This window comes from Lipophrys pholis (genome assembly GCF_963383615.2).
Source record: "Lipophrys pholis genome assembly, chromosome: 3".
Taxonomy (NCBI): domain Eukaryota; kingdom Metazoa; phylum Chordata; class Actinopteri; order Blenniiformes; family Blenniidae; genus Lipophrys; species Lipophrys pholis.
The window spans coordinates 35,536,447-35,556,978 of NC_137627.1; the positions used below are offsets into that span (position 1 = coordinate 35,536,447).

General features: G+C 45.6%; 1 protein-coding gene across 4 annotated transcripts in view; it reads right to left on the bottom strand.

Moving 5' to 3' along the window:
* The window catches only part of hif1al (hypoxia inducible factor 1 subunit alpha, like), a 19,512-nt gene extending 5,096 nt beyond the window's left edge, over positions 1–14,416 (bottom strand). For 3 of the 4 annotated variants that reach the window (XR_013935223.1, XR_013935224.1, XM_080460113.1), the window contains exons 1-12: positions 14,292–14,416; positions 4,844–5,034; positions 4,538–4,731; positions 3,669–3,753; positions 3,427–3,542; positions 3,138–3,322; positions 2,625–2,731; positions 2,003–2,150; positions 1,651–1,895; positions 766–926; positions 565–684; positions 38–186 (exon numbers count right to left, since the gene is read on the bottom strand). Coding sequence is in view for 1 of the 4 variants with exons in the window: in XM_080460113.1 (XP_080316239.1) it covers positions 38–186; positions 565–684; positions 766–926; positions 1,651–1,895; positions 2,003–2,150; positions 2,625–2,731; positions 3,138–3,322; positions 3,427–3,542; positions 3,669–3,753; positions 4,538–4,731; positions 4,844–5,034; positions 14,292–14,326 (1,736 nt within the window). In the remaining 3 variants the exon portion in view is untranslated. Of the gene's footprint in view, positions 1–37; positions 187–564; positions 685–765; positions 927–1,650; positions 1,896–2,002; positions 2,151–2,624; positions 2,732–3,137; positions 3,323–3,426; positions 3,543–3,668; positions 3,754–4,537; positions 4,732–4,834; positions 5,035–14,291 lie in introns of all 4 variants that reach the window. The other variant, XR_013935225.1, reaches the window with a different exon arrangement.
* Positions 14,417–20,532: the final 6,116 nt, after the last annotated feature.

Genomic DNA, 20,532 nt, shown 5'->3' on the forward strand with positions numbered 1-20,532 from the left:
AGAAGGAGGAAGAGGTTGGATCAGAAGACGAGCTCACCTCTTCCTGCTCACTGCAGCCGCCGGCTCCTGCAGCAAGGATGAAGGCTCCTCCTCTTCCTCGGGCAGAACACGGAGGAAGGTGAGCTGGAAGTCGTCGTCCATGGAGATGTACGGCGCCAACATGTCCAGATCCTCCTCTTCCTCGTTCTGGGGGAAGAAGATTCACTCCAACGTCTGAACGTTTCCACTGAAGAGCCCCACAGATCACCTCCGTCTGTGTCCCGCCCCCCCACAGATCACCTCCGTCTGAGTCCCGCCCCCCCCACCACAGATCACCTCCGTCTGAGCCCCGCCCCCCCACAGATCACCTCCGTCTGAGCCCCGCCCCCCCACAGATCACCTCCGTCTGAGTCCCGCCCCCCCACAGATCACCTCCGTCTGAGCCCCGCCCCCCCACAGATCACCTCCGTCTGAGCCCCGCCCCCACCACAGATCACCTCCGTCTGAGTCCCCCCCCCCCACAGATCACCTCCGTCTGAGCCCCGCCCCCCCACAGATCACCTCCGTCTGAGTCCCGCCCCCTACCTGCTGGGCTGCTCCGGTCTTCTGGACGTCTTCTGGCCATAAAGCGAAGAACTTCTCCACCTCACTGGTGTCCATCACCTCCTCCTCCTGCGCCTCCTGCTGCTCCTCCTCACTGGGACCCTGAGGGAAGGTTCAATGGAGGATGAGAGGGAGACGCCACGGCGCTGGAAGGATCGTCAAGCAGATCTGAGGACTGTTTACCGTCACCAGAGGCGGCGAGGAGGCCGACATCAATGATGGTGATGAAGGTGGAGTGTCCGGGTTGAAGATGGGCGAGAGGAGGCATCTGAGCTGAGGGCTGCACAGATCCTGAGGCTGCGAGTCCAGAGCCGGCGGGCTGGAGAACATCAGATCCACGGAGCCTGGCCGGGGCCACAGCAGAGTCAAACCTCAGGAACTATGGTCTCTGAACTCCAGGGGGCGCCGTACGGCTCACTTGGAGGCAGATGTAAGGCAGCGGCTCTTAAACTGGAAACCTACTTCCGGTTTAACACCGCTGATGATATGAAGAGGCTGCAATGTTTCACCGAGTGGAACTTTACAGGTACAGCTCAAACTATCTGAATATCATGGAAAAGTTCTATAGTATTTTGTCAATTTCAAAAGGGAAAGTGTTATTTTATTACACAGATTGAAATATTTCAAGCTTTTATTTCTTGTAATTTTGATGATTATGGCTTAAAGATAATGAAAACCTCAGAAAATTAGAATATCACATAAGACCAACCAAAAAAGGATGTTTAAGCACAAACGTCAGGCTTTTAAAAAGTATGTTCACTTCCATCCATTCAATACTTAGTTGTGTCTCCTACTGCATCAGTGGGCCGTGGCAATAATACTCTTTTTAGACGTGTGCAGAGAACAAAACGCTAATTTTAACATTAAATGTCTGTGTGGTTTCATTACAAAAACAAGTGACAGCGCCCTCCCGTGGCCCGGCAGACTAACTACATGGTTGTCAGTGTGTCTGCTGCTGCAGTGGAAACGCAACAGTTTTTTGTTTTTACAGATTAGTTGTGGTCACGTGAAACGCTGCCAGGTAAACGGGGCCTCAGGTTCAGAGAAGCCAGTGTGTGTTGGTCTGACCTGCTGCCGGCAGCGGGATGATGGCGTCTCCGGCCTCGGGGGCGAGCTGCAGGAGCTCCTCCGGCTGCTCCCTCAGCTTCATGAAGAGCGAAGTGCCGCCGTCGCAGGCCGAGTCCTCGGACAGAGGCTCAGACTCCGACGTGCCACAACTCCCACAATCCTCTGGGGCCGGGACTTCGGCTTTGAGCTGCAGGGCGCAGCGGGTCTGCTCCACGGAGAACACCACGTCCGGCTGCTCCACGGCGCTGAGTGGAGGAGAGGAGAGGTGAGGAGAGGAGAGGAGAGGAGGTGAAGAGGCCGTTCTGCTCGTTCTGCTCGTCCCGTCCTCCCGACGCTTCCTCACTGACGTTACCTCAGTATGAAGTTGAGGCAGACGACGGCCTCGGGCTGCGACGTCTTGCCGCTGTGGAGGACAGTGGCCTGAGTCACGGCCCACACGAAGCCCCCGCCGCTGGCCAGGAAGCGGTAGAGGCCGGTGCTCACCTGGCCTTTGGACAGCACTGCAGGAAACATGTCAGCACAGAGGAGGCGGAGCCACACGGTCATCTCAATCATTATTCCTGCAGGACTCTCAAACGTTTCACTTTAAATCACAGCCGCTGGGATCGTGACTAAATGTGGGGAAGCGTCTTCATGAGGCATCGGCAGAGTCTGTAAATGTTTGTGTAAAGACGACCGTGTGAAAGTGAAAGTAGCAGGTCATCGCCTCACTCTGAGTCTGTGATGAGAAGCAGCTGAACTCAGAAAACTCAAAGCTTCACTTTCACCGTTCTACAAATCGGAGCAGAAGAATAATTCAACAAACTGATGTTAGAGGCTTTTAAAAACATGTTTTTAAACTGGGTAAAAACTGCAACTGAAACCCGCTCCCCCATGTTTTTCCTAAAAACAGTGAGAATAGACATTGCGTTTTGAATTTATGTATTTGATTCCTATTATGTTGGAGTTAGATCAAAAAGAGGCTCCAGACTCACGTGTGTGCAGACTTTTGTTGATGTGATCGGAGTCGAGTGCGTGATGAAACTCGAAGGCCGAGCGTCCAATCAGATCCTCGGGTTTGTATCCCACCAGCTCCATTACCCTGGAAACGGGAGGCGGAGTCAACAAACTGCAGCCAGTGTGTGGTGGTGGAGGTGTAATGGTGGAGGGTGGAGGTGTGATGGTGGAGGTGTGGCGGTGGGATGGTGGAAGTGTGATGGTAAAGGGTGGAGGTGTGGTGGTGGAGGTGTGGCGGTGGAAGTGTGATGGTAAAGGGTGGAGGTGTGGTGGTGGAGGTGTGGCGGTGGAAGTGTGATGGTAAAGGATGGAGGTGTGGTGATGGAGGTGTGGCGGTGGAAGTGTGATGGTAAAGGGTGGAGGTGTGGTGATGGAGGTGTGGCGGTGGAAGTGTGATGGTAAAGGATGGAGGTGTGGTGGTGGAGGTGTGGCGGTGGAAGTGTGATGGTAAAGGGTGGAGGTGTGGTGGTGGAGGTGTGAAAAGCACTCACCGGCCCTCGCAGTGGGTGAAGCGCAGGTCCAGGCTGTGCCGGGTGAGGAAGGTGTAGGTGTCCAGGGGGAACTCCACGCTGGACGGGTGGGGGATGGGCTCGCACAGTAGCGTCATCACTTGGCCTGCAGGGGCCGACGTGGAGCCGCCCCCAAAGGAACGCATGTGACCAATGCAGTGGAGAACCTAGAGGAGGAGGAGACACGCTGAACGTCAAGGTTTCCCTGATTCAGTGTGTGTGTGTGTGTGTGTGTGTGTGTGTGTGGGTGTGGGTGTGTGTGTGTGTGTACCTTCCAGGTGGCAGCCTTGATGTTGACGGTGCGCCCCCTGCTGGTCAACGTGCTCTTCATGCGCATGAAGAAGTTCCTCTCACTTTTGGGCTCCGGCCGCGATTTCTTGCTGGAACCTGAAGGCAACACGAGCTCAGGTCAGTTCAGTGCTTCACCGACTTCAAAATAAAATGAGGTACAAACTGTTTTCACATTTAAACTGGAGGAAGTGTGAGCGGGGTCTCGACGGCGGAGCATCTGACCTGGACGAGGGGTCAGCAGGTCACGGAGCTCCTCCTGGTCACACGGGTGGATGAAGTCGTAGATACTCTGACCCAGAAGCTCCAGCTGAGGACCGAACGAACCCCGAGTGTTAAAATCACCAACAACCAGGAACAAGGACGTTTACTGAGACCGGAGAGTCGTGTCGGCACAGAGAGACGTCTGAACGTCAGCTCGTTGTTAAACCAACCTCACAGGGACAGATGATGATGATGATGATGATGATGATGACGTTTGTTTTAGGGCCTGTTCACACTCTGTTTGGTCCAGACCAGAGTCTCTTCTGGGAAAAACCCTCTGAACCAGAGCTAAGATCTCTGGTCCTCTTTGAAAACCTCCGTCAGTTTGTTTACTAACATCGTTCTAGTGGGCGGGGCCAGTGGACGTGACAGAGAGCAATGCATTCTGGGTAGTAAACAAACAAAGCTAACTGCACCGATCTGTAGAAGCAGACGCAGAAAGAAAAAGTTGGAAAATATCTGGCAATCAGATGTGGAGTAGAGAAGAAGAAGAGAGGAAGAAGAAATAGAGAGGAGGAAGAAGAGAGGAAGAAGAAGTAGAGAGGAGGAAGAAGAAAGGAAGAAGGGAGAGGAGGAAGAAGAGAGGAAGAAGAAGTAGAGAGGAAGACCCTCATTGATATTTGGTCTGAAGACTAGATATCGTGGTTGTTTGTGGCTACCCGTTAGCCACGAGCTAACTAGCCTAGCCACCACGGGCTAAAGCGGTGGGACTTCCTCTTCCAGTCTGGACCAAATGAAGGGGTGAAAATTCTAAGCTCCGCCCCTTCCCAGGTGAACCGAGTCCTGGACTATCCAGGTGTGAAAGGCCCCTTAGTCTCACTGCGTCGTACCTGCATGATCCCGATGTGTTTGTTGACGTTCTCCGTCAGGTAGATCATGTCTCCCTCCTCGCTCAGCACCATGATGAAGCCCGCCAGCGTTTGAGGGTAGAAGGCGTCCATCGGATCTTCGTCGTGCTCCTCCTCCTCCTCCTCCTCTTCCTTCTCCTTCTCCTTCTCCTTCTCCTTCTCCTTCTCCTCCTCACCTGTAGAGGAGATAACCGACACCATGAATGGGATGGCTCAGGTGGTGCAGTGGTTCCACAAACTTCACAGAGCGTCAGCCGGGTGTCAGTTGTGGTGTTTGGCGTCTCTCACCGGCCCGCAGCAGGTGGTGCATCCGCAGGAAGCTGAGCGTCACCCTCATGATGCCGGCTTTGTCCAGGTGGGTGGAGACTCTGCGGGGCAGCGGCAGCGTGCCGGCCAGCTCGTAGAAGACCTCCGTCTCCTGGCTTCGTCGACATCGCGCCGCGTCCCGGGAGCGAAGCTTCCTCTGCTCCGAACTGCTCCTGCAGGAGACACAACGCCGGCGGTCAGACAGGAAGTACCACACGGTTACCGTCTCGTCACTTGTACAAAAACACAGGGTAGAGTGGATCAACTCCTAGCCTGAAGGCTCGCGGTTCGATTCCCTTGAATCTGGGGATTTGCCGTCCACACCTCACAGCTGAGGACTGTAGGACGACTCGTCCACGGATGAGATTTGAAATGTTCTCTATGTTCTATTGTAAATAACATATTGGCTCATCTGATCTAAACGGCATTGCATTTTGATTTTATTCACAATTTACACTTTGTCCCAACTATTTCGGAATTGGGGTTGTATTAGTTGTGGACGAGTCATCCATGCACCAAGCCGAGTCGGGGTTTAGAATTTCCCCACTCTGGGACCTTTTCGGGCTCTTAAAACGTCGCCTCGTGTAGATGATCGGCCAAAAACGGTGCGTTTACCTGAAACAGTCACATAGTCAAAGTTCTACAGTCGTCTCTGTTCTGGAGCTTCAAGAAATCACTGAGCTGAAGGAGTGAAGGACGAAGACGCCTGAACGTTTGACTTCAACAATAATCTTCAGTTCTAATTACACTTTATCAGATGGAGGAAGAGGATGGAGGAAGAGGATGGAGGTCAAGAGATTAAAAACAGTCGCAAAGAAGACAATCAAACCAACGACGTGAGACAAAACAGAGGATCAAAGAGAACAAAAGAAAGAAGAGAAAGTGAGGGAGGACAAATGAGGAAAGTTTAGGGCCGAGCAGGAATGTGGGAGTTGCGGGGGAGGAAAGGAGCAAGAAGAGAAGAAAACAAGACGTCAGTGAGTTCAGACGCCGTGAAGAATGAAAAACAGATCTTATCAGGCTTTGTTTCTCCAGTTTGGTTCAATCTCTCCATTTCTGTTCTTTTCACACCAGTTATGTCGTTAATTTCACCTTCAAATCTTTCTTTTCTCAGAAATTCAGTTTGTACAAACAGCAGCAACATTCAGACTCAGGCCCAGATTACACAACGAACTAGAGTGTATCCGCAAAACTTTCTTCACCTTTGGGGGGTCCGTTTACACGACACCAGTGTTCTGATCCACTGTATCCACAAAGTTTTTAATCCGACTCCCAAGATGGAAAGATTCTTTCACGGCCCAAATCCCTCCTGCAGAGAATGATGGAGGCTACAGAGCCTGTTACTGCTCATTCACTTGTAAACAAACATGTCGACCCCGTAGTGGTACGACCCGTAGTGGTACGACCCGTAGTGGTACGACCCGTAGTGGTACGACCCGTAGTGGTACGACCCGTAGTGGTACGACCCGTAGTGGTACGACCCGCGGTCCATATTCTAGTTTTATCCTCCAGATCAGTAGTTTAATAGTTGAGACTCTCCCTGATATCATCCGGTGTCATCAGTCCATACGGATGTCAGGTTCTCTCCATTTTCTTCATGTTTATAGTGTTTTGTTCTCTGCACACGTCTGTGAAGTTTCATTACAAAATCAAGCAACAGCGCCCTCCAGTGGCCCGGCGTACTAACTACATCGTTGTCTCTGTGTCCGCTGCTGCAGTGTAAATGCACTCCTTTTTTTTAGCGGATTAGGTGTTGTCACGTGAAACGTTGTCGTGTAAACAGGGCCTCAGTGAAGATCAGAGTTCCTCTAAAGCCCGGTTCCACGACAACGGCACTCACAACCACTGGAAAGGAACATTTTTAAAAACAGCACCCAAGGTGGAACTTTTCAAAAATGCTTAAACTTTGTTTTCTGAAATGTTGCTCCTGCACATGAGCACTGCGGCCGTAGTAACTAGTAGTTCTGCACATGCTCAGTAGAGCCAATCAGAACAAAGTTTCCTTCATGGCATCATGACTCCCAGTCCATATTCTCCTGGACTTAATACTTTTATTTTGACAGTCACCGTAATAACAATCCAACTTGGTAGTTTTACTTTGACAGTCACCGTAATAACAATCCAACTTGGTAGTTTTATTTTGACAGTCACCGTAATAACAATCCAACTTGGTAGTTTTACTTTGACAGTCACCGTAATAACAATCCAACTTGGTAGTTTTATTTTGACAGTCACCGTAATAACAATCCAACTTGGTAGTTTTATTTTGACAGTCACCGTAATAACAATTTAACTTGGTAGTTTTATTTTGACAGTCACAATAATAACAATCCAACTTGGTGGTCTGTCCACTAGAAAGCCTGTGTTCTCCTGTTAAGGTTTGGAGCTCATTCTTCTCTGCGCTTTCAGCAGTGAAACTAACAGCAGCACCAACTAGTGGCCCAACATGGAAACTGCATTGTTTTTAAAACGCTGCCTTGTAAACATAAAACTGTTCTGAAACCAAAATGTCAAAACAATTTCGTTTTCACCTGAAACGTTGTCGTGTAAACGGGGTTCAAATGAGAAACATCATGAGATATTCTCCTCGCCCCATCCACATAGAAACGCTCAGCGTCTCCATCTTTAGCCCCGCCTCCTCCTTAACCTGCATGTGGTAACCATGCCAACCAACAGCACGACCACGTTACGAGTTGTGGCTCCTCCCTCACACCCAAACACACCATTCAACACGATACCAAAATAACGTAACGCTCGGTTACTATTGGACTAAGCTCCTGTTTACCGACAGACGAGCCTCAGTAATCCTGCGCCGACTCGGTTAACGCGTCACTCACTTCCTCGGGGAGGGTCTCATGTGGAGCTGCGACTTGTTTACCTCTGGTGTTTGGAAGAAAAACAGTAGGACGTGATGAAGTCCATGAATCTGAGCAAAGAGTTCACTTGGTTGAAACGCTGTTTATTTCAGTGGCTGGGAAAGTGTCCAGCCCCCTCCCCCCCTCTCCCTCTCCTCTCCCTCTCCCTCCCTCTCCCTCTCCCCTCAACCTCCCTCCCTCCCCTCTCCCTCCCTCTCCCCCTCCCCTCTCCCTCTCCCCCTCCCTCTCCCCCCCCCCCTCTCCCTCCCTCTCTCCCTCTCCCTCCCTCCCTCAGAAGACATGTGCTGACATGACAGAAGCAGCGGTTCCTTTCTCCCCTAGTCAAAGTGCAGAAAGCAGAAGAGACACGGATCAGACGAAGCAGGACTTTCCAACAAACAGTCAGAAAGTAAAGTTAAAGTGAAGCACTCCTCCTGCTCTGACGCTCACTTCCTGAGCTCCAATATTTACACTGAGCCCAAATGTGAAACTCAAACATTTATTTATGTAAATTGAAGTGAACTGGTACTCAGTCCTGGGATTCAGATTGAAAGCGGGTGTTCTTTAAAGAAACACTGGTGAAGTTCAGACGGGAAACAGCAGCAGAAATAAAGCAACAACATGCAGACAAGCATCCGAGGGACGCTCACACTCTGCCGTGTTCAGTGTTTCATGCTGCCGTCATCTGGACGGAACCGGTTTGCTCTGGATCTGCTTCAGACGCTGCAACCTGCTAAACCTGAGAGAATATGAAGCTTATCTGACAAGAAGTGTTGGTCCTCATGACTGTGATTAATGTGGCGTCAGCAGCTTATCGACCAGGGCTGCAAATACAGGAGGAGGGGTCTCTGGTGCTCAGAGCTGAAGAAAGAAGACCCAAAGAGAAACAGGATTTAATCCTCAAACAAACTCCAGCATTTGTCACAAACAGTTAAACTTCATAAGAGTATTAAGTTGCAGATATTCTGAGTTCCAGCATCGTCAGTTTGTTGACGTTTCTCCCTCCTGCCACATGATTCCACTCCGTCTGAAGACAAAAAAATAAAAACGCCTGAGAAGTGAAAGAAAACAAATAGGTGTTGGCGTGGAGTCGGCGGACGTTCTGCCATCAGAGCGAAGCACAAAATGTTCCTGCCGTCACTCCAGACACACCCACTACTCCGACGTGACGCATCATCGTGAACAGGACATCCAGCGGCTCCTCGCCAAAATAAAACACTACGGTGAATACGTGTGAGCACAAACACTCAGTTCAGTAATCGGACACTGGTTCACGTTGTGTCCATGAGACTGCCAACCTGTTCCTCACCAGAAACAACAGCTCTGGTTTCCATGACGACCAGAGTTCACTCTCACACTGACGCCGTCTGAAATGAAGATCACCGTTTGATCTGCACATTGATGTTCATCACTCAGTCCTCATCGCTGATTTGAAGTGTTTTGTTTGTAACAGTGCTGGATGATTCAAAAATACTAAATGATTTGTGATGCGTACAAAGTGTTTTTTGTTGTTTTCCTGGGGTTTTTTAAATCACATGTGCAGACATAGGAAAGGAACAGTTTGTCATTTTTCTTAGACTTTCCTGCTTCATTATTCAGCTCCATGTATAGATTGTATTTGATCAGATTTTTATATTGAAAATGTATACACGTATAAATGTATGTACGTATATACATTTATATACGTACGTACATATGTACATAGATACGTATACATACATAAGTCATTTTATTTTGAAGAAGAAGGAATAAAAAGCTTCATTGTTTAAGGATGAGGAAACCAGTTGCCTCTTTCGACAATCTTGTGTTAAAATCCCAGATTTGAGATAAAACACCACATTCAGAGAAACTAAAGTTTTATTTTTTGGCAATGTTGAAACCCTGAAGCGGCTCGAGCTCATTTCAGATCCTTGAGTTACAAAGTCTTGGTTTTATTGTGTGAAGAACTTTCTGTTGCATGTTGTTTGTGAGGAAAGTGCCTGATGAAGAAGGTTTGACCGAGTTGCTGTGTATTCATGAGGAAGGTTGAGAGATAATAACGTGTGTGAGGACTTCCTGAAGCCCGGAGTGACTATCGGACCGGGTCAGAGGTCAGAGGTCAGAGGTCACAGCTCAAACATCGATGTGTTTTGGTCGCTGGTGCCGACTCCAACCACGTGGACCACTTGTGAACGGCTTGTACGAGAAGAGGAACTGGTCCTGTCCGCCAACATCTCGTTCATAAATATCCGCTGCAGAAGCGGCACGCTGCTCGTACAGTACTTCAGACTTCAGCTGTGGCAGAACTGAACTTTATATTCGACGGTTTCAGGTTCCATCTGAGAGGAAGTCCAGCGTGAGGCTGCCAAGACGCTCAGTCTCATAGTGTGTCGTCTCCTCAGGGGAACGGGAGGACACGCCCACTCAGAGGACACGCCCACTCAGAGGACACGCCCACTCAGAGCCCCGAATTAACCAAACACCTCCCGAAGAAGCGCTTGCTCAGGTCCTGTCCAACCCCACAATAACATCTTTTCTCCCCGTCCACTCGTCACTTTGAACAAGGCTCAAAACCATGTAGTACATATGCCAGGCCTTTAGGCGGCGCTGTAACTCTGCCACAGAAATACACCAAAAAAACACAGAAAAAGACGCATGTAAAGAAAATTCTTCGTATTCCAGAAATCCCCCCCCCCCAGACCCCCAGGAGGGTCAGGAGACAATTTAAGAGGTCAGGGGACCACACACTGTGGAAAAACACAACGGCAGCTCTGGTTCTCTTTATGACTTCCTCTCAGACTGCTTCATGTACTGAAACGTCTCCAGGCGTAGAAAATACCAGAGTACCAGAGTACCAGAGTACTACCACTCCAATGGCTCACCTTCACAAACTGCTCTCTACTTTCTGCGTTTTTTCCTCGGAGCGAAAACTAAAGAACTCCATGTTTCTCTCCTGAGACACGGCGGCCGGAGAAACGACAGAACAAGTCAAACTGTGCTGGGAGCAGTAATACTACAGTTACTACTACTACTGCTACTACTACAGTTACTACTACTACTACTACTACAGTTACTACTACTATTGCTAATACTACAGTTACTACTACTACAGTTACTACTACTATTGCTAATACTACAGTTACTACTACAGTTACTACTGCTATTGTTAATACTACAGTTACTACTACAGTTACTACTGCTATTGTTAATATTACAGTTAATAGTTACTATGACTACTACAACTGGTAATACTACAATTAATAATGGTTACTACAACTAATACTGTGACTATTATATTTAATATTATTGTAACTACTACTGTTATATCTACAGTAATACTTCAGTTTGGCTACTACTGTTTATAATACTGTAACTACTGCAGTTACTACCATCTGTATGACTACAGGTATTAAATACTACTAAAGTACCTACTAATGTTAATACAAGGGTTACCACTACAGTAACCAATACTGTTACAATTACTGTAAATACAAGAGTTACTATTAGTTACTACTATTGTAACTACCACGGTACTACTGTTAATACCACTGGTACTACTACTGTAAATACTATTACTCCTGTTGCTACTAATGTAACTACCACAGTAACTGTGACAGTTACTATGTAATACTTTTCCTACTTAAGTTATGAGTGGATTTTAGAAATACACAGGTAGAACAACTGAAACTATATTAGAGAGTAATTTAAAAGGAATGCACTCAATGCATTGAAATGAAAAAAGAAAAAAATCACAAACGACATTACTAAAATACACTTTGAAGCACCTTGGAATTTGGGGATTTTAAAAAACATGTTTCACTATTTTTTTCAACCAAACAATCATCAGATGTTAACGGTGAGGAATCACGAGGTCACATGACTCCAACAGCTGCCATCAGTCCTCCGTACGCAGCGCCGCCGGTCAGCTAATAATACGCTGCCAGCCCGCCGAGGCTCACAGCAACACACTGTGTGTGTGTGTGTGTGTGTGTGTGTGTGTGTGTGTGTGTGTGTGTGTGTGTGTGTGTGTGTGTGTGTGTGTGTGTGTGTGTGTGTGTGTGAGGGGCCTGAAATGCCACCCTCTGTTCCCAGTACACGCTCTGACACACCTGAGAGCGGAGCGGTGGAAGATAAGCAGGATTTATAAAACATCATGTACTGGTCTGACACACACACACACACACACACACACACACACACACACACACACACACACACACACACACACACACACACACACACACACACACACACACACACACACACACACACACACACACACACACACACACACACACACGGTCCAGTGTTTAACTTCTGGTTGTCATGATCACTAACTTCACATATGAAGCCTCATATTTTCAAAAACATTTAAAAAGAAACTTCTGCATTCCCTGCTTTTCTAAAACTGACATTTAAAAAAAGTTTCTTCTTTTGAACGGCTTGTTTGGACACGATGATTACTCAGCAGAGCCACGAGGAAAAGCCTCATAATCTCCACACACCAAGTCGTTCAGCAGTTCCACACGGCTCATGAAGCAAGGTGTGAAGTTGTACACCATGTCGACGTGTAAAAGTGCTGCAGGACGAGCTGAAGTGGAGGAAGAGGGAGGACAAACCGCAGCTCTGTTACCGAGTCAGTAAACTGCTGACCTCACCGTTCTCCTGCTGGAAGGAACATCAACTTTAACCTGGATCCACTTCAGCATCTCGAGAAGGAATGAAATCTGCCTGAACTTCAGCTCAGCTGCGTCTCATTAATTCAACAAAATGTGCTTTAATCTGAATCCTGATTCTCATAAACACAGTCCACTAAAATGCCTTATGACCTTTTAACTCTGCTTGACCGGAAATTATTGGTTTTATTATAACTAAAATAGTCCCATTCTTCACATTATTGGTTGTGACTAACATACTTCACCTCATAAAATGAGTGTTTTACGGTGGAAAAGGAGGTTGATTAAAGAAAAGCATAGTTTAACAATGTTATCATGATTTCCAGACAAAGGCTGCGAAAGTAAAAAGTGACACAGAGCAACAGTCGCTCATAAAAATCATGTAAAAAAAAATTATCTTTTTATCGAGAGAGGATTGTTATTGAGCAAAACTCAAGTTAAATAGTATTGCTAATTTATCATGTGGCGCTTTGGGAAGACTAGTTACCTCGCCCTGGTTCATACATTCATCAGTCACTGTTACAGGAAGTGCAGGACGTCCCACTGTAGGACAGGCCTCGCCGTCCAACACCAACCTATTTATAGCCCCCGTCCTCACATTCCACCCTCCAACCCCACAAGATGCAGCACAAGCTTCACATTCTTTCTCTTTTAAGGCGCCGGGAGATTTAACATCTTCTAATCTGGTGCTATTTAATAAAAACTGAGTGGAGCTGAAAAGTTAAAAAGAAATAAATACGTTTGCTTCAGTGATAAACTGAGAAAACAGACGTGAGGAAAAACAAGACAGTCAGTAGGTCACTGTTACAGATAGGCTCCACCTCCTCACTTCCTGTCGGACGAGGTTCATATCAGGTCCTACAACATCCCGTCCTCGTGTTGCCCGCTTGGTAGGGACATGAAACAGGAAGTCCACACCCACACACACATTTCCAGCTCCAGTGTTTGTGTGTTCAACATGCAGACGGCCAGTGGACGCACACGGAGACGCACGAGAAGCGAGACGATCCCAACAATCTGGAGCAGAGGAGAGGCGTCCACCAACCACCCCCGACTGTCTGCAGGGCATTCACAGCTCCCTGGAAGAACTCAGAGGGTGTCATGTCCAAACAGGACCGATACCCAGATACTGAGGAACATTTTATGGTTTTGACCTCAGAGTCCAGGTCCTGAGGGGCAACAACATCCTAATCCAGGACAAATCTGTCAACACATCAAGTATTGTGCAAAACAATATATAAAAGCTCCAGCCTGAAACGTGCATATTGATGAATTCACAACCATTAATCAGGTTTATATTTTGGTTCAGGCAGGCCTTTGACCTGTACCTGCTCAGTCTTACTATGCATGTTCTTCTTGCTTCTATATTTTTGAATGATCTTATCTCGGTTTTACTTTTTGCTGTAAAGCATCGTGTGACTCACGTCTGTGAAACATGCTATATAAATATATTCTATTCTATTTTGACTGAGCAACAACAACAACAACAACAACAACAGTACACTGCACAGATAACAAAAGCAAAACATGCAGATTTAAAGCAGCAGTCAAGTCTGTGTGCAAATATGTCAAGATGGCTGTGACAGAAAGATTCTAGTGGATTTAAGTGGTTTAGAAAGGATCGCATGTGTTTTCATAGGAATGTAAAATATATCTGAAGGAAAGATGTGCAAACGTGCATTTATTACGTGTGTGTGTGTGTGTGTGTGTGTGTGTGTGTGTGTGTGTGTGTGTGTGTGTGTGTGTGTGTGTGTGTGTGTGTGTGTGTGTGTGTGTGTGTGTGTGTGTGTGTGTGTGTGTGTGTGTAGCTCAGCTGCTGTTGTTTTCCACCTTCTGCTGATCGAAAAGCTCCAAAAAAAAAAAAAAGATTCACGTGAGCAGAAAGAGCAAACGTGCAGAAACCGGCCGCTCGAGACTCACCGCTTCCCCCCCGCGTCCTTCTCATTCTGCTCCATGATCGATCTGCTGCTCCGGCTCCGGTTCTTCTTTTATTCTCTCTTCTGACCGAACCGGAGAAACACCGAGACCCGCAGCGGAGCCAAGCTGGACGCCGTAAACACCACCACTTCCGGTAATGATTCGAAATAAGAGTCCGCAGCAAAAACAACAACAACAATAATAATAATAATAATAATAATGATAATAATGATAATAATAATATGAAGAAGAAGAAGAATTATTATTGTTATTATTCTCATTCTTATTCGTATTACAGCACATTTGATGAACTACACATATTTTGGTATTTATGTATAAAGTTTTAAAAGTATTACATTACAGTATTAGTAATAATTATTAAAATTATCACTTCTTATGACCAACTATTCTCAAAAGCAAACGTTTTGTATGGAAGAGGGTTTGGGCCACATAAAGCAGCATCTTAAATAGTGTTTTAATTTATTCACAGAATGAAGTACCGGTAACTTCAGCAAGTAACTTTGTAACTTTGTAATTAATTCATTTAAGTCATATGTCATTCACAGCATATTAGGTGACATTACCACTGTCTATATGTACAAATATAAAACTATATATTTATAATACAAAAGGATAATCGTAAAATGTGACTAGGTAATATTGGAGGGAATAAATAGGTTTTGATGTGAATTTCAAAATTCTGAAAGACATGATTTTGAGAAAAAGGTCGTTTGTTTGATTGTTTGTTTGTTTTTTAGGTGGCCCAAATCCTGTTTGATAGTTTTGAGAAAAGCCTACTGATCGCTATTTGTTTTCTATACCTTGGCATGAAATTTTATTTACTCATAAATAATACTGACTTGCAGTCACATAAGAACATTGAACTACACATTGAATCAAAACTACAATTCTACAGTCCGAAAACACGTGTACAAATGCTGTTCTGCAAAACAAACAACTGATCAAGATGTTTTTCTTTTTACATTTTGTCAAATCTACGACATTTGAAGGCATAAACTTGTTATAAATGACCGCAAGTGGCCGCCGTAGTGGCGCTTTTATTGTGAATATTCTCTCGTTTGCGCTCTCGTGCTTCCTTTACGTTCAAGACGTAATGACGTAGATTCGCAGAGGCCACGCCCCACCACGTTAAGTTATTCATATGTTCATAAATGGTCAACGTTTCCTGTTTTCGTCCTTTATCCTCAGTTGACCTACTTTCTGTTCTGCCGGCTGGTTTTCTTCCTCGGCGCGCGCCAAGCTCAACCTGTCTGACTGCGCTGCTCTCTGCCGGCCGATGGAGGTATGACAGGTGTTTGTAACATTACCGTCTAATGTTTGACGGACATTAAAAGATAAATAATAATAACAACAGTAATAAGGGTATGAAATTACGATTGTAAAGAAGAAAATACTTGTCTAGTCCAAGCATTTCTATTCATAATAATAATAATAATAATAATAATAATAATAATAATAATAATAATAATAATAATAATAATAATAATAATAATGATGATGATGATGATGATGATAAATTAAATTCATTAACACCTTTCGGGATACCCAAGGTCAATATACACAAGGACCATGTAAAAATACAGTTCAAAAACAGTAAAAAAAAAACTAAAAAAAACAACCAACAACAACCACATAGTAACGACGTTACACAAAATAAAATCAGTGATTTGCAGTGGACATGTAAGATATCTTCTCTTTAATTTAATAAAAACGTAGGGGAGACTGGGGATGGTTGTAACACTTTTTGCTTCAGCACTTGTAACTCACTGGATTTTTGAGCTCAAGTTCTCAAACTTTCCTACAAAGTACTCACATTTGTTTACCACAAATGGCATCAATTCAAACCTCTGCAAGAATATCACAGACAGCGTGAGTTGATGTCAACTACATGGTGTTCCTTTGTTACAACCTACCCCACTACCGGGGTAGGTTGTAACACATGCTGGGGTATTTTGTAACAATTAGACAAAAGAAGCAAAAACAGAAGACAGGCCATGTATTATGCTTCAAAAGGAGTTTTTGTGAAATACAAGAACAATCTAGAACCGTACTGAACCAGTCAGGCCCAGCCATCTGCTTCTCATCTCATGTTTGCAGGTCTTTTATTTATATATAAAAATGCAAACTTTCTGACCTAAAATAAAGTGGAATAGAAAACCTGAGTACAAAGACACAAACTGTTTTTCTATTTATCTTGCTCCTACGCTAGTATTCAATTCTTCTCTGGTCTGACATGTCGTATTACTGACTAGCCTGGCATATGCTTAGTCTATAATCCATAAGTCCATAATAAAGGTCTGCTGCCTGGGTCAAATAGTCAGCCAACATTTCCTCCTGCTCCTCAGAGAAAACTTCTCCAGTTGCTGCTCCAGGTACCTACCCTGGGAGACCCCTGGAGCCCTGGTCTCTCAGCTCCTGCAGTGTTTTGCAGTACCTGCTCAGTGTTCTATGGCACATCTTATGTGCCTTCGCCACTGATCTGCCTGACTGGTCCTTCTCTGTAACCTCATCAGATGCTTTTCTAAAAACATTTGCAGGCACACCTTGGTCAGTCTTTCTTTTCCACTGCTGAGGCATTCTGTTAAAGTATCAAAATCAAGAAAGTGGTATTAATTCTAAGTAAGGGGATGGTTGTAACACTTATTAAAGATGTGTTAAACCCCCCCACCACCCCTGTCTGCCTTTGTTTAGCTCGCTGTATTAGCATAGTGGTTTGAAATTAGCAGGGGAAACATGCATCACATTTTGCCTGAGAAACTATAATTTAATCTAATGTAAGTCATATAGTTGTATGTGCAATAATATAAGTACTAAACAAAATATATTCTTGGTCAAAAAAATTACTTTCATACCTCAAAATTCGTTTTTTCTCTGTAGAATCTGCATAAACCTGCTCCCAGCCTTGATAATCACCATGGTAACCCGAACCCTAACCCCAACCATGTGGGATCAGGGAGGAAGCGGGTAAACACTGATATCATCATGTGACTCCTGTCTTCTCCCTGATTGGTGGAAGTGGTGGTGTTACAACTCTCCCCATGTTACAACCATCCCCGGTCTCCCCTATTTCTATTCTATTCTATTCTATTCTATTCAATATGATTGTTTAAATAGATATGGGGTTAAAGTGCCAATGGATTGGATGTTTCAGCTAGATGTTGGGTGATATTGAGTTCCAGAGGAGGGGGTGGAGCACATCATCGTCTTCCGTCTTCCACGTCTTTGCCCGTCCATACCTCAAAGCCGAGCCGGCGTTTTGGGGCGTGTCCACAGAAGAACGCCGTTTCATGTTAACACGTCAATTATTAGCTGATTACACACACTGCGCGGCATTTTTTTTAAACACGGCTTCCAGAGTGGGGAAGTTCGACCACATTTGTACGTATTTACAAAAATGGTGATAATGGTGAGTTTCGGTCTTGTATTTACACAAAATGCACTACGAGTCTCGATTTAGAAAGCCTGTGTCTAAGTTTGCTTCTAAAGGGGAGTAGACGGAGATTTAAATCACAATATGGAAGCGTCGTCCATGTCATCTGTGTGCGACTTTTTACATTATATTCTAGCGCCACCATCAGGAGGAGCTTCACTTCTTTATTGGTCCAAATAAACAAGCAGGAAATGACTTGCAGGATTTGTGACTCCGTGTTTTTTTCCAGGACTCTGATTGGCCATCATGGCTTCATGCGTCTCATTACACCGTTTAGGTTTAAGTTCCGGTGCAGAAGTTCCTCCTGACTCAATGAAACACAGGAACATTTTAAAAAAGAAAAAAGAAATCAGATGCACTCTGAAATCTGCTCCTCCAGCCCGTCTTCCTGCTCAACTCCATCTTCCCATCATAGTCCATCGGGGGGACGAGAAGCCGAGTCGTGGGCGGTGAAATCTAGTGAAAGTTGAGGCGGGCGCAGAGGCGATGATGGAAATTTACAGATGTTTGTTCAGTGAATTTCTTTGTTTCCGTTCAGGAGCGCTGGTTATTTCTCCTTGTGAAGAGCTTCGATGAAGAGCTTCAAGTTTCTCCTGGATCTCACAAACTTTCTTGAGCTCTTCAGCCAGCTGGACTCTTCGGCCAGTAATGAGCCGGATCTTCTTCTCTGTGTCGTCACCAAAGTCATCCAGCACCTCCTTCACATTTCTTTCCACCCGGTGCACTTCAGTGCTGGTGAGGCGTCGTCGTAACGTGTGGCTGTGATGACCGACGACAAAGCGTCTCTGATAGTAGTAGAAACCTTGTTGGCAGAGATTGCAGTGGGCCAGCGCTCTCTGCAGGAAGTGTGGACGATACAGCGGATGCCATGTGTCCTTGATCAGCACCGGGTCAACTTCTACGGATCGCCCCTCCAGGTTCTTTGTCGTTGGCCAAGAAAGCTGTGTGGTCACCGTGCAGCTTGAGCAGGCGTTCAAGTTCATTTTTTGTTTCATTACGAATGTGCTGTTCTTCCAGTTCATCCACCTCTCTTTCCAGTCTGGGCCAACCATATCTCTTATTACTGAATCAGAGTCTTTGAGACGTGACTGTAAGGTTTCTTCCATAAACTGGATCGCTGCGTCCCCCTGAGGCTCGTCTGTGATGGATCGGTCTTCAGGGGCATTGTGCTGGATCACCCTCAGGCAGCCCATGGCTCTCTCATTCCACTTTGATGCTCTCGTCCTTTACAGCCTCCGTCAGCTTGTCAAAAATGTCGTCCTGGTCTTTGCCTCTGTATTCAGGCATGAAGCGGGCAAACTGCCCCCTACAGGTTTGGCTGCTCATAGCAGGTCTGAACCAGGTGGGTCCGTATAAATGAGGTTTTTAACCCCGGCTCGGCTTTGTTGTATGGATGAATGATGATGATGATGATGAAGTTTGTTGACAAACACAGGAACTATAACCGTTTGCGGTTTCATGTCTTAATTAATAACATCACATAAACGTTCTTTAATTCATGTTGCAGCTTTCGGATGTTTGTTGCTCCTCCACTGATACCTTTTTGTACCCGATGAGGAAACATGATGGATTCAGTCTTCTGACTGCAGCTGATGTTCCAGCAGCTGTAAAGGAAGTGCTGACACGTCACGCCCTGACCTCTGACCCCCCGCCTCACTGTGAGGGTCCTTCATATGGGAATCACGTAAACAGACGGCGGGCATGACGACGCATTACTTTAACCTTAAAGCTCAGATTAACTCCTGAGCGCGTTAATGAGACATGCCGTTGCCATGACAACGGGGATGAAAACCGACCGCCGTTGGTCTGCTCGGCTCCCGATGTCCTGCGAGTGAGGAAGCTGTTTTCACACAAACACACCTCAAGAGGTGGATTCAAAAAGAACCGTGTTCCGCCTCAAAACAAACGATTCAATAAGTTTCACACACACACCATTAAAATCAGCAGCATTAATGATCAAATGAAGATTTTAACGTGGCTGACGCAGTTCCAGACGACTCAGTTATAACGACAGCCTGGAATTAGAGAAACAGTTATGGTGCTCCAGCTGTTGCTTCTTTTGAATTAAAATAAAATCAGCAGATTTATAATGATTTTATTCCCTCCAGAACATGAAGCTCCGCCTCCCTGTCTTAGCACTGAAGAAATAAACATTTCAACCACTTGCACTTCTTAAACTTACCTTTTCAAAGTGTTCTCTAACCAAAGTGGAGTTTAGAGTCTAAAGTTCTTACCTTGGGGAGTTTGTTTAATGAAGTAGAGGGTATTGTTGAAGTTTTATTCTGTCCAGTAGACGTGAGGTTGTTGTACTCACCTAAACTAGAAGATGAGTGTTTACAGTGACCTCTAGTGGTTGTAGTAATTATGACAGGCACCAACGTTGACATGCAGGAGGATGAAGAGGTCAACAGTAACGTCACAGAATCAAGTTATCGACACAGTTTTTCTGATCCAACCACTGACGGGTTTAAACACACTTTAAACATGAAGTACTCAACTCAACAGATTATACTATTTACCTCGTCTGTGTATTTGTAGAATGTTGCATATTGAAACGTCTCCAGCTTAAGTTGGTCAATTCAAAGCTGAAACGCTTTAAATCCCTTTGTTGCTGAAATGTTTTATTTTAATAAAGTTGTTTCCCGGGATAGTTTGCGATGGCGCCCCAGGCTGGATCACTGACTATTAGAAGTAACTTCTGGGTTTAATAGATATATTCACACCCAAAACCTCAGAAATACCACAACTTCTTTCTTCCTTTATGAGTTTCTGAGCCTGTTTACTTTCAATATC